Source organism: Papilio xuthus, unplaced genomic scaffold (genome assembly GCF_000836235.2).
Source record: "Papilio xuthus unplaced genomic scaffold, Pxut_1.1 DF825946.1, whole genome shotgun sequence".
NCBI lineage: Eukaryota > Metazoa > Arthropoda > Insecta > Lepidoptera > Papilionidae > Papilio > Papilio xuthus.
Window position 1 is genome coordinate 4,161,119 of NW_013532703.1, and position 13,545 is coordinate 4,174,663.

Sequence of the window (13,545 nt, forward strand, 5' to 3'; positions counted from 1 at the left end):
TTAAAGATGTTTATGACAATTAATTATATTTAAAAAATGAGTTAAGCTAAATTATTATTTAAAGCAACAGCAATTTTTCGTTTACATAAATATGATAAAAACTATGAACAGATTAATTTTAACACCATCTAGCGGTATTTAAATAAAAACAATTAATTAATTACAACGCGAATTACAACGCTATCTAGCGGGCAACTATCGCAACTTGTAAAGCATATGTATTTTGTGATCTAGTGACCGACGTGACCGATGTTACCTATGATGGAGTTGACGACATCAGTGGAGGAGGCGGTACCGCCGCAGTCAGGCGTCAGCACGCGGTCCTCGTTGACGGTGCGGTGAACAGCGCGCCTCAGCAGCTCCGCGTGGTAGTGATGACCCAGGTGCTCCAGCATGTCGATTGAGGCATTGATCATCGCTATTGGGTTCGCTACGTTCTTACCAGCGATCGCGGTACCTGAAACAAGATTATTATAAATAAAGTACATTGACTAAAAATATATGGTGAAGAGAATCATCAAGATATAAACTCATATCTATGAAGAAATTCATAGATGTACACGGAGGCATCCACAATTGATCAGCATGGTTGACAAGATATGCATGACCTCACAGCATAATGTCTGAAAAGTCCACTGCAAGAAAACAGCATGAAATCTTACCAGTATTCCTAGTGCCGGGTTCAAACACAGCATAATGGTCGCCATAGTTCCTGCCGGAGAGCAGACCAGCTCCTCCCAGCAAGCCACACACGACATTGGATACAATGGAGCCATACAAGTTAGTCATTAGCATCACATCAAACTGGTGCGGTCTGAAAATAAATATAGAATACTGAAATATCCATTTTCTTCATATAGTACAGTCCAAAATCGATGATTTAGATATTAAAAAGCTATATTTGATTTATTAACTAAGGTGTGTAAATATGAACTAACTTAGCCACAAGTTGCATGCAGCAGTTGTCAATGATCATGTCATTGTGCTCAATCTCCGGGTACTCCTTGGCGAGGCGGCGCGATGTCTCCAAGAACAAACCGTCTGATAATTTCATTATATTCGCCTTGTGGACGGTCGTCACCTAGGAGTAAAAATACTATAAGTCAATAAGTATTTGTTGTCTTTAAGAAATTTAAATTGGCACCACCAAATACTTTGTTTTTTTTTCAATATCAGAGCTTGGTGGCCTACTATTTACGTTAAATCTTTATCCACCATTCAGTAGTCATTTTAATTGCATGTTAATTGTACAATAGAACTATAACTTTCTAGCTAATACTCTGAAAACTGCATACACACCTTCTTCTTTCCATTCTTCTTAGCAAATTCAAATGCAAAACGTGCGACTCGCTCCGAGTTGCTGGCAGTCACAACCTTCATGGACTCAATAACACCACGCACTGACTCATGCTCCAACATAGCATATTCACCCTCTGTGTTTTGTCTAAAAACAAGTAAGTTATCTTATATAATGAAATATAAACGTTTATATTATTACCAAGTAACTAAAAAGCCTAAACTGCTCTGGATAAAATAACAACCAGAGATAGACTACAGTCAGGAATAGCACATAAGCTAGGCATTCTTTTGTAATTGCATGGTGACAAAGTGCGCCAGCTAGCACATAATACTATTGTAAACAAGATGTCTTATGTTTATGGTGTCAGAGTTCAACATTCAATGAATAGTGTCTTTGTGCACAATTGATTAATTGAAGTGTCACAAACAATTTTTAAATTATAATCGTCCATAAATGCAACATGTGTGAAAGATAAGATAGTAGGGATAACAAAAAAGGCTTTACTTTTTATTATCTTTATTAATTTTGATTAATTCCATTAATAGTTTTCATCATAAATTTCTAGAAACATGATGGTAGGAAATCGAGAAATATAAATGTAATTTGTAAATGGTTTTGATGGATTGATGGATGTTTCTTAGAAGGTATCTCCAGAACAGCTCAACAGATCTTGATGAAATTTGGCACAGATGTTGAACATAGTCTGGGAGAACACAAAGACTATTTTCTTTTATCCTGTATGGACGGAGTTGCAGGCAACAGCTAGTGTAATATAAAAAAAGGTTTTGTACTGTAATCAGAAAACAGAAACATAAAAATGACTACCTGATAATGGTGATATCAATATCCTTGTGTCTTGTAGACACTCCAGGGAAGGATTTGCAGTTGAGTACATATGCATACATATCCAGTTCATTACGAAGTGCGACATTGCGTGATGTCACATATGCGGCTTCACTCTTTGTTTCAATGTTACCCTGAAATATTACAAGTGTTAATTGAATAATACTAAAAGGATAAAACACTATATGAGAAGAAAAAACACTTTGTCCATTATCCTGTTAATTTCTGATCCCAATATTTTTTTCTCAGCTTTCTAATTTCAATTATTTTAGCCATGAATATGAAACAAATGATAATTCGGTCTTCAAAATTGGTCAAGCAATTTACGTTTTACATTTGACCTTTGAATAAGATTTCAAAAATTGGTTAAGTAAATGGTATAAATAGAAGGCTACATTGAGAACTGGTTTTAGCACAACCAGCACTCTGGGTGAGAATTTGATGGTGAGTACAAAGACATTAAACATAAAACATGCATACCTTAAGGCCAACACCATTTCTCTTTATTGTTGTGATAGCATACTGCACATCATCATCATTATCAACATTTGGGTCAATGTCAACTACCTCAAAGTCAACTGGTGCACCAATATATCTAAAATATTTAAAAATCTATTAGATTAATTACGTGGTTATGTTATTAATTAAAATATAGCTGTTTTGTAAGTCTCACTTGAACTTGTAATGACTACTTCGGAGGTTTGGGCAAACTTGTTGAAAATATAATATTCAACACACAAATTCATTTCTATTCTGGGTAATTATTGGTAAAGTTATATTTAACAAAATAAACATGTTAATTAATGTGTGGGTTTATTATTTTTATTTTTAAAAACTTGCACAATAGTATTGGCAACTATTAGTAATGTCAGGTTAATTTTAGTAAACTTACTTGAAAATGTCTCTAACGTATCCCATGCACTCCGGTCCGATACCTCCACCAGGTAACATGGTAACAGCGTGCCGACCACCATACTGCGCTTTAGGAATCAGCTTTTGCTTCCTGATTACTGGAGTTTTATGCTGTACATCGAAGTCGGATAAAGTTGCCGGTGCTGCTGCAGAGCTGGCGAACGCTGCGCCTTTTATCTCTGGCAATACCAGTCTTGTTAGAATTCTTACAGCCATTCTTCAGTTCTTCAGCGATTTAAGTTTTAAGATTTTGTGGTGTTAAATAATCGCAGGAAGTGAGGAACTGAAAAATGTTGACAGCTGTTGTTTTGATAGATGGCGCAGTTGTGTTGTGTCAAATATCTCAAAACGTCACGTGACAAATTAGAACAAAGTTTTGGGTAGCTTTTCTACAATTTTAAAATTTTTGAATAACTTCAATATAGCTTTTATACCAAAATACACATCTCCGAAATAATTCAGGATGCCTGCTTTAGAAAAATATTTTAAAATAAAATGACATTGTTGTTAAAAAATTTATACTGGCAACAAAAACCAGTCAAAGTTTTTTAAATATTTCTGTTGCGTGTGGCAGCTTTTTTCCACGAGTCGAGGAAGCAAGTGGGCGTCCATTTTCCTTCGCCATATTGAATTTGGTCGGACATCTTTGGACGCCATGTTTAGTCGGACATATTTTATAAACATTTTCGCGTAAATTTCAAATATTTTCAGGCACTAAATATTTAACTTTTTTTCACTGAAGTGTATAGTATTGATTGCAGTGAATATTGTCCGGAAAAATTCTGTGCCTGCGCAACAGTCCATATTTGTCTCCTGGGGACCGTGGAGCTTTTGTTATAAGCTAAATAAAGGTAAACTATTTTCACCGAAAACAATCGTAGTCATTGACACATTGTAACAAGTGTTTTGAATTTTCTATGTATTTACGTGTCAGGGCGTATTACAAAGGTGACTGAATGAAGGTCATTAGATAGGAGGTTTTGTCTTGTTAAAGATTGGCGTGGTCGTTTCTCTAATTATCTCAAAAATACTGTACTCATACCCGGCCGGTTCCTCCATAGTCGCACCTGCTGTGTGTTATAGTTGATTTTACAATTCCCTAGCAATATAAAAGCATTTACTAATCATGTTTTAATCACATATGAACGTATTCATAATTTGAATGGTCATTTACCTATATCGGGTAAATTGTAACGTGATATCACAACTAGTTTGTAGCAATGATATTACTCCAGCAGTTTTACCGAGTTAATATCAATAAAATGCCAATGTTTGAGACCTTTACCGTTGCACGTACTTTCAAATCTAAAAATATATAAACATAAATGCAGCTTTAGACTTAAACATAGCTTACAATGTCATATAATACGCTGAATTCTTCATACGTGTTTACTAATGAAGTACACTGATAAAGTTTTTTGGTTGTTGATATACATGGGCGTGTGTCATCCATCCTTTTATTTGTCATCATTTATAATAAAGATGTTATATAAAATACCTAATAAATATTTTCTTGTTTACATAATGTGATTAAAACATTGTTATCATTTCTATAGGTGTATATATTTTACGTAATTCCGTTAACCGCTAAGTGTGAAAATAAGCATGAATATTGACTACTTGGTTCTAATTAAGTTAATTAGAAAGGAATTAATTTAAAAACAGCAATAATTTTGACAAACACTATATTAGTGACCAAGTAATGTTTAATTAAATGCTATGAGAATATCATAGGCAGTTCAATGACTATTTTACAAATTCACAAACAACTTTTAGCTTAAAAATCATAATGTTAATATTAAAATGCAATAAATAGCAATTATCTGTTTTGGCACAATCACAGTTGTCAAACACAAATTAAAATGTTGTGGATGTGAATACTTACTAATTATAATTCACAATTATATTATTAATAATATAATATGATATATATATGATTCTAAAATTACATTTTCAGGGCCCCAAAATGATGAATCAAGAGATAATGTGTGAAGTTGAGATTGGGACACATGGTGGTATGGTAGAAATAGACAATGATGACCAGGTGGGCGTTAAGGTACATATTTAAGCTATTTATATGATAATTTTATGTATTTTATCCTTACTATATATTAGTTTAATAGTACACATTATAACCTTTTTAGTAACAGATTTTATAAACTTGTACTGGAGTGAAAGTAAAAGGAAAAAATGAGTTGAATTGTTTATGGTTACTGACACTAATAGTCAATTATAACTTTTTATGGTATATTTTTCCTAACTTTGTTTGTATAACTTGTTTTTGTGGAGGAGAAGACTTTTGTAGACAAAACCTATCTTACAATTTTAACTTTAAGGAGCTTTCCGGTTTCACATGCATAGACTTTTTAGAATTATTTTTTAAATACTGCTCTGGGATAATGGCATATTAGTTATTACTAATATGCCATTATCCCAGAGCAGTATTTAAAAAATAATTTTAGTTTATTTATTGGCATAAATAATACAAGTCTCTCCTCTTTATAATGTTAGTGCAAACATATACAAGGTTTTATTTTATGATTTTCAGTATGAAGAAATAGAAACAGGTCAATATGAAGAGTATATAACAGATGATCAATATGAAGAAGTTGAGGAGCAGGTCATTGGTATGCAGCATTTGGAGGAGGGTAAGTATTTGGTATTGCAACTGCTTCTGGGAATCAATAACATTTTATATCATTTTATATAATTCACTTGATATTAAGTAAACTTGACTAACTTATAAGAAATGAGAACATGTAATATGTAAAAAGAAGAAAATACCTTATAGTTTTACAACAATAATGTATCACACACACCCGTAACCAGGGATATAGGCAGAGACCATGGACCTCCATTGAATGCAGTTCTGGCACACCACTTTCCTTTCTTCTAAATTCATATATCTACACATACATGCATTTGGTTTCGGGTTTTTAGCAACACTTTTATTTTTAGTATGGAGTGAATTTAAGTAAATATAAATGTAATTCATCATTTGTCAAATTACTTATATGTAGTTGTTTTTGTAGTTACATTGTCACTATGGATGTTTGTCATTTCATTCTCCACAGGTTTTATAAAAACCTTTAATTCATACAAGCAACGTCGGCTTTGCTGACAGATTATAAAATTTCAGTTGGCAATGAAGAAGTTATTTTACCGGGTATTTCGGGAGAGGAAGTCCTGCATCCTGTAGCTGACAACCCATATGAACCAGTGTATACTGCACCACCTTCTACAAGCAACTCAAGGTATTAAAATACTCACTATGGAACTCAAACTGTAAATATAAATTGGTTAAACCACATTTTGGCAACAACCAGTAAAACAGTAGATCCTGTCTGAACACTATTACTTGAAAGATGCTATGTATTGTCAACCAATTCTGGGCTTATGCGATTGACAGTCCAAAACAATACATTGCGGGGTACTTTCAATATCATTGTAAACACTTTGGCTGTAATTTGTGTTGTAATACAAAACTTTTAATATATCCCCCAGAGTGCGAGGTCGCGGACGTGTCAACGCAAACAACGCTAATACCATTCATCACCTGATGCCTATTGGTAAGTTCCAACTATTATCTCATGTTACTAATATTATAATTGGAAGTTTAGATTTATTGATTGGATGTTTGTTAGTAGGTATCTCCGGAATGGCTGCATGGATATTGTTAAGATTTAGTATAGATGTAGAACTTAGTCTGGAAGAACATTTAACTACTATTTTTTTTTAATACCGCGCGAACGGTGTCTCAGGCGATAGCTAGTATTGTTGTAAAAAGTAATCCTAATATATGTAATTAAATTGTTTAGTTTTCATCTCTATCACTAGTTTTATCTCTATTTTTTTTTCAAATACATTGAGAGGGATGACAACATGTTTTTGTACAAGTGTCAGTTCAGTGGAAACTCTTGATTATATTATAGTTGATGTAAATATATTCCAGGTGAAGTGCCGATGGGTCTTATGGAAGGCGTGAACGCGAACCGCAGCGCGACGAGACGATGGGAACAAAAACAAGTACAGATCAAAACTATGGAAGGAGAGTTTTCTGTCACTATGTGGGCTACGGGCGAGGACGATGGTATGCTTTATACACAATTTTTACTGTGTTATTTAGTTACTGGTGTAAATTTAACGTGAAAGAAAATAATGGTTGTTTTGTTTCAGATGACGGATCAAATCCAGAGCCAGATCCTGACTACACAGAGTATATGACAGGCAAGAAGACTGTTATAGGCAATGAGGCAATGCCAGGTTACTGTTTGTTTTTTATATTGCAATAATAGTTATTGGTCCAAATATACATACATAATGTAAAGCGAGATTGTGGTCAATATACATAAATGCTTTTGTTATGTCGTCTACTGGAACTAATTTTAATTCGTTGCTTAATTTTTATTTCAATCCTTTTTATGGTAAGACTAGTAATTACCCGCGTCTTAGGACACTGGGAATTAAAAAATCAAGACATACAAACAATCAAATTTTTCCTCTTTATAATATTAGTATAACATCATTTTTTTATTACAGAACATATATTTTAATTGTGAATAAATCGGTGCTAAAACATTTTCAGGTTTAGATCTATCAGACCCAAAGCAGTTGGCGGAGTTTGCGAGACCGGGACATAAGATAAGACTAAAGAAGCCCCTGCCAGAGTCATCTGATAGAACGATAGGTAATCTAACTCATATTTTAACACCTTCAATGCCATGATTTTTAACATAGTTCACTTGTTGGATGAGTTGGTAGTATTAAATGTGAATTAATCAATGTAATTTAAAGTTTATTTACTATATTTTTATCTGTGAAATAGGGGTTTCAATATACAATAGAGATGAAATATAATTTAAAACTATGAAAAAAATTCCATTGCCAATGGGAAACACCCCTTTGTAGTATACCTTAAGTACTAGTACAAGATGTAGTTGTGATGTGATGCTTACGTGTCATGTTATGTTGCACGTGTAATATTGTTGTCGTGTTGTGTTGGCAGCGTGTCCGCACAAAGGCTGCACGAAGATGTTCCGCGACAACTCCGCCATGAGGAAACACTTGCACACGCACGGCCCACGAGTCCATGTCTGCGCTGAATGTGGTTTGTAACTTTACCTTTTTTTTCGTATCTTATAAGTACTTTACTATTCCCATTAATTCCTTTTATTTTTTGCCTTATTTTATTAATTATAGTGACTATTGCAAGGCTCCATTTGAGCTTATTTGTACTTTAGAAGACATTTTTATTAGACAGTTTAGTTTTTTTTTGTGTTGTTTAATATAAGTGTATTTGTGTAGATGTTTATGGTATTAATATTATAGCATTAAAAAGGTTTTAAAATAAAATAATATTATTGTCATTGATTTAATTTTTTCATATTATATGTTGTAGGTAAGGCATTTGTGGAGAGTTCAAAGTTAAAACGTCACCAGTTGGTGCACACGGGGGAGAAGCCCTTTCAGTGCACGTTCGAGGGCTGCGGCAAGAGGTTCTCACTTGATTTTAATTTAAGGTAATTTTTTAAGTTTTTATGGCATGTGTAAAATGTTCTACCAATTTCTACATATGTAAAAGAATCTCGTATTAGTTGCACTATTTATAACGGCATAACCGATTTGGTTGAAAATTGATGAGCTTTGAACCATGAGACCTACATAAGATTCTTTTTATCCCGTTTTCGTTTGTATTTGAAGGTTAACAGGATAAAGAAAGGCTCTTCAATCTTCATAAAACAATAACAAAAAATGTTCTCGCTTATTTATTAAATGTTTTATGTTGTGTTTAGAACGCACGTGCGCATCCACACAGGCGACCGGCCCTACGTCTGTCCCTTCGACGGCTGCAACAAGAAGTTCGCACAGAGCACCAACCTAAAGTCCCACATACTTACACACGCCAAGGCCAAGTAAATATGTATAAATATATTTTATAATTTAAGTCAAGTAAAGACACTGGAATCCGCCAGAACATGGAAGTGACATCTGCCTATTGACATCCGCATTTGCAGATGTGCTGCCTTCTTGCATGATTAGGCCTCCAACAAGGATTACTCAATCAACTCATCAGACGAAACGCGGAATCACTTCTAATTGACTCATGTCTTCTGTGTGATCGTAGTATTGCACCAAACAAGCCGGCCCATTCTTGCACCAGATTTTGTTGCTGGCGTCAAACACTGTTGAAGTTGTCCCTAATAATCTATTTACTGTGCAATATGAAACTATTAAATATATTTAACCCAACCAGATCAATATAAATAACACCTATTGTTTACTTTCCAGATCAAGAAATTCATTATCACGTAACGGTGGCGCGGCGTACGAATCTGCGAGAACGACGCCGCAGTATGTGCAGCTGGAGGTGTCTCCGGATGACTCCAACCCACAACTCATCTTCTACACGCACGAGTGAATGTGAACAAAGTGATGTGATACAGACACGTGATTAGTGAATTATATGTCTCATTGACAGACTTGTAAATATATTTAGTGACATGCATTTACATTTGTGAATAAATGTCCAAAAAAGCATAGTGAAAGAATCTAAAAGACTGCGGATATGAAATAGTGTGATAGTGTATAAATAGGTTATCTAATGTTGTTAGTGAAGCAATTTTTGTAGTCATTTTCCTACGAAAGTTCCAAACGGCGGTAGACCTTATAATAAATGGCCGCCTGAATCGCTCTAGCTGTTAGTGAAGTGTTTATCATTTTGCAATGCCATAGATGAATACAATCAAACCTGGATAAGCGAGAGTCTTTGTCTGGTCCCGACAGATGACGTCCATAAGCGGGAAACTCCTTAGAAAGACACCTCTATAAGTGAGAAAAATTGCAGTCACTTGGACTCTCAGTTATCCAAGTTCAACTGTAATTGGATGTTGGATTTCTCTTAGTAACTGGCTTTGGCTGTTTTAATAATTAAGAAAATAAAGAAGAGATAAACGAAAAAAGACGTAATCACAATATATATTTTACCTAATAACGTAATTTTTTTTAAACTTTGACTTTAATATTAATATATTTTTTTTTATTTACGACAAGAATAAATGACATCTCTAAAACTGTCATTTATGTAAACTATGATTGCTACCAAAGATATCCAACATCTGATTCAAAATTAAAAAACAAAACTGATTGTGCTTTTAGTAATGAACATGGTTCATTTGATGAATTTATAATAGTTTTAAATATGGCTTCAAGTGACAAAATGTGTATAAACAAGTTGTGATTTTATAGTTAGCGCACATGTCCTTAGGTGCGGTGACTTAATTCTATTATCAAGTTTATTTAATCATTATTGTGATGATTTTCTTGGTATTTTAAATTAAGGTTTAGACTTTGTATCAATTTTGGGAACAAGTAAAAACGCTGAAATCGTTTTATTAATTCAAAATTAAGATTAAATTGGTAAAAAAGTCACTAGAAGCCTCAAACGAATTAAAACATTCTTGTTTACCTCATATTACTGATAGTCTCATGTTATAGCTTGACCAGGAATACGAAAAACCTAGCCATATTGTGGGAAAATAAAGAACTATACTACAAAGCATAATAGAAGCCAGGTTTTTTATATTCTTGGTTAGGCTATAGATGATAATTTTGTCAATTGACTTTCACAATGTACGATTTATTTACAGTAGAATTATCATTTTGCTTTGGGAATAATTACTAATAATAGCTACTAATTTTTTTTAGAAAATGATTTTTCTCTTTATTTTCGTTAGTCATTTCATTTTTAGTATTTAAATATAAAATAACTAAAACGATACGCTTTGTTATGTATTTGGCCACAAAAATGGATATCAAAATTGTTATTTACCACAGTTGCAACAATGTTGCTATGGTGACAACAATTTTAAGTACATATTTGTGTTGCCATGATTGTACATTTTGTACTATATAAATGCCAAAAAGAAGATGTTTTGTATTATAGAGTTATATGTAGATTTTTTAATTAAGGGGAGGTTCATGCAGTCTTAAAAAATAATTATTTTCTTTAATGAATTTTGACTTAACAAATGTGAATCTTGTAAGTGTTGTAAGGAATGTTTTGTTGTGTGCAGGTTTTATTTTAGTAACATAATGTAAGTATTCTGAGAAAGTTTATTTTGTTCCGATGGATGTTTCCCATTGACTGATTCCATTGCACATTGCAACATATATTTGTATGTTTCAATTAAATCATATTTTTATTGTATTCTGTAACTGCGAAAATCAATGGAATGGTTTTATTTTTATTGTACCATCGCGATGTGATGAAAGATTTGTCAAGTGATATGACAATCATACAAAAATAAAGTGTAAATATTTCTATAAAATGTTTGTTTTACTTTCAATCATTACCATAATAATAAAGCGAATTTTAGTTCAAAATTATGGACTTCCTTTTTATAGTGATTACACGTAAATAAATACATCAAATAATTTCAAAAACGTTGTAATCAATTAAAAATGTAACATTTTACAAAAATATATTTACATGTATAATAATATTATGTATACCATACTCTATAACCGATATATAGAAAAAAAACCTAAAATAAGTTTGATTTAAACGTTTTTAAAGTAAAATTTACATCATTTATAGGCGATAACGCACTGTGTGGAAAAGAACAAATGCAATTTTACAACTAAAATATACAAAGATTTATAATTTTCACAAATATAAAACTAACCATGCATTCATACCGCAGAAACATTTACAAGTCTCCGTTGCTACAGATGAAACATGTTTCCATGAGAATGTTTCCGTAGTCAGAATACATGGATACACTAACAACATGAATTATTCATAGTTGAGTTAATTTTAAACTCATAAATTATATTTTAAACAATTACAAAGTGTAAATCAGTTATGTTAAACAATTACATTTTTAAAGTTCCACAAATTTATTTAATTATTCGAAGTTGGCATCTTGAAATTATATTACAATCGGACGAAATATTCATCAATAATTTTTAAGCCTATTTTTTATTGACATTCTATTAGCTACTATTCTTGTCACCAAATAAGACCCCGTTTTAGACAGACTATAAAAAATGACACAATTTTTTTAGCGTAAAATAAATCGTAGTTTTATATTTTTGTATTTATGATTCATTAAAGAAATATGAAAGCTTTTATGCCCTTTTTCACCTTTTGGTGTAACATTTCGTGTACTTATATTTTTAAAAGAAATTTATAAGGATGAGTAAAATTAAGAACAAAAAAAAATTCTGTACAAAACAAGCTATTTTAAAATAACTATACACAGCAAAAATTTAATAAATAAATGTGTGCAAATATTTATTAAATTAAACAAAGTCTAGTTAATTGTACGCAGATGTGTGCAAGTATAGTTGAGTTTTCACTGCAGAAACATATAGAAACATCATTCTCTTTAAAAAGGTAGAGTAACACGTTTTCGTCACGTTCAAGTTCACCATTGGATTGACAGTTTTACACTTTGATACAGAATAAAAAAAAAATAGATTATAATGGCGTATTAAATATTTTACGTTTGTGTGTCAATTTATATTTAAAAACCTGAATACAATAAGCATAATGCTATATAAATATATATTTTTCTATTTATTAAAATGTTTTGTGCGACTCACATTTTCAGACTTTATGTAAATATACAAATATTATGGTTATATAAAGCTGCTGTTTGTAAAATAATTTTAAATATTATTGTAAATATATTTGAACTTTATCTAAAATGTAGATACAATATGAATTTGAATTATTTTTTCCGAAAAATTGTATCGAAAAAGTTAACAAAGAATTTTATAAAATGGGGTAACCTTAGTATAAAATTCTTTATATTTCGTAGATATGTATTAAAATGGCGTAGCTTTCAGTTAGAATTATGACATATTTTAAATTATAATAGAAAATTTTGCATTGAAATTTAACACTAACATAAAATATAATCTGTGCAACTTAAAGTGTATATGGTTTTAAAATTACAAATATTATTTAGTTTCCAGTTCTTCAAAGTTAAAATGAATTTACATTCAGACACAAATCTTTGAAAATGGGACATTACAAAGAAAATAAGATTGCAATTTAAAGAAAAAAAACTACTAAAATGAAAATCAGCGACAAAAATACATTATGTACAAGTTAAAACTCTCTTAAAACTAAAATGATGTTGGACATTTTTTATTACTTTCAACATAAAAGTTGAGAAAAATACTATAAATATTTTTTCTATAAAATTTTAGTAAAGCGCCATTATAATTAAAAGTCGGGAAGATACTATTTTTAAGAGTAAAATTGCAATGTATAATTATTTACTACAAGTCTTATGATGATTTTAAGTTGCCCGAAGGCATTTAGGCCTTTATTTATCATATATTCATATCAATATTATGCCTTTTTACCACAAATAAAATAAAGAAAACTGAAAATTAAATATGACAACGTAGAAACAAGATAACATTTTTCTTATAAATTTAATCCATTATCAAAACACTTCATACAAGATGCTATGAAG

General features: G+C 31.7%; 2 protein-coding genes across 4 annotated transcripts; one reads left to right on the forward strand and one right to left on the reverse strand.

Annotated features, from left to right (window-relative positions):
- Window positions 1-153: 153 nt before the first annotated feature.
- On the reverse strand, window positions 154-3,372 carry Idh3g (Isocitrate dehydrogenase (NAD(+)) 3 non-catalytic subunit gamma). Its single transcript, XM_013321775.1, has 7 exons — window positions 3,036-3,372; window positions 2,624-2,738; window positions 2,126-2,277; window positions 1,300-1,444; window positions 939-1,081; window positions 663-814; window positions 154-457 (listed from the first exon to the last, which is right to left on the reverse strand). Exons 1-7 carry the CDS (start codon window positions 3,269-3,271, stop codon window positions 231-233), a joined length of 1,170 nt encoding a protein of 389 aa, XP_013177229.1. The 5' UTR covers window positions 3,272-3,372; the 3' UTR covers window positions 154-230.
- A 262-nt stretch (window positions 3,373-3,634) lies between these two features.
- PHO (pleiohomeotic) lies at window positions 3,635-11,382 on the forward strand. Of its 3 annotated transcripts, none has more exons than XM_013321661.1 (12): window positions 3,635-3,906; window positions 5,013-5,111; window positions 5,604-5,703; window positions 6,180-6,309; window positions 6,560-6,624; window positions 7,008-7,145; window positions 7,232-7,318; window positions 7,641-7,742; window positions 8,061-8,162; window positions 8,454-8,574; window positions 8,848-8,967; window positions 9,344-11,382. In XM_013321661.1, the coding sequence occupies exons 2-12, from the start codon at window positions 5,022-5,024 to the stop codon at window positions 9,471-9,473; spliced, it is 1,185 nt and encodes a 394-aa protein (XP_013177115.1). In that variant the 5' UTR covers window positions 3,635-3,906; window positions 5,013-5,021; the 3' UTR covers window positions 9,474-11,382. The 3 variants fall into 3 exon arrangements, with proteins under 3 accessions (XP_013177115.1, XP_013177116.1, XP_013177117.1); XM_013321662.1 differs by having other exon boundaries at window positions 7,647-7,742; XM_013321663.1 differs by having other exon boundaries at window positions 6,195-6,309.
- Window positions 11,383-13,545: the final 2,163 nt, after the last annotated feature.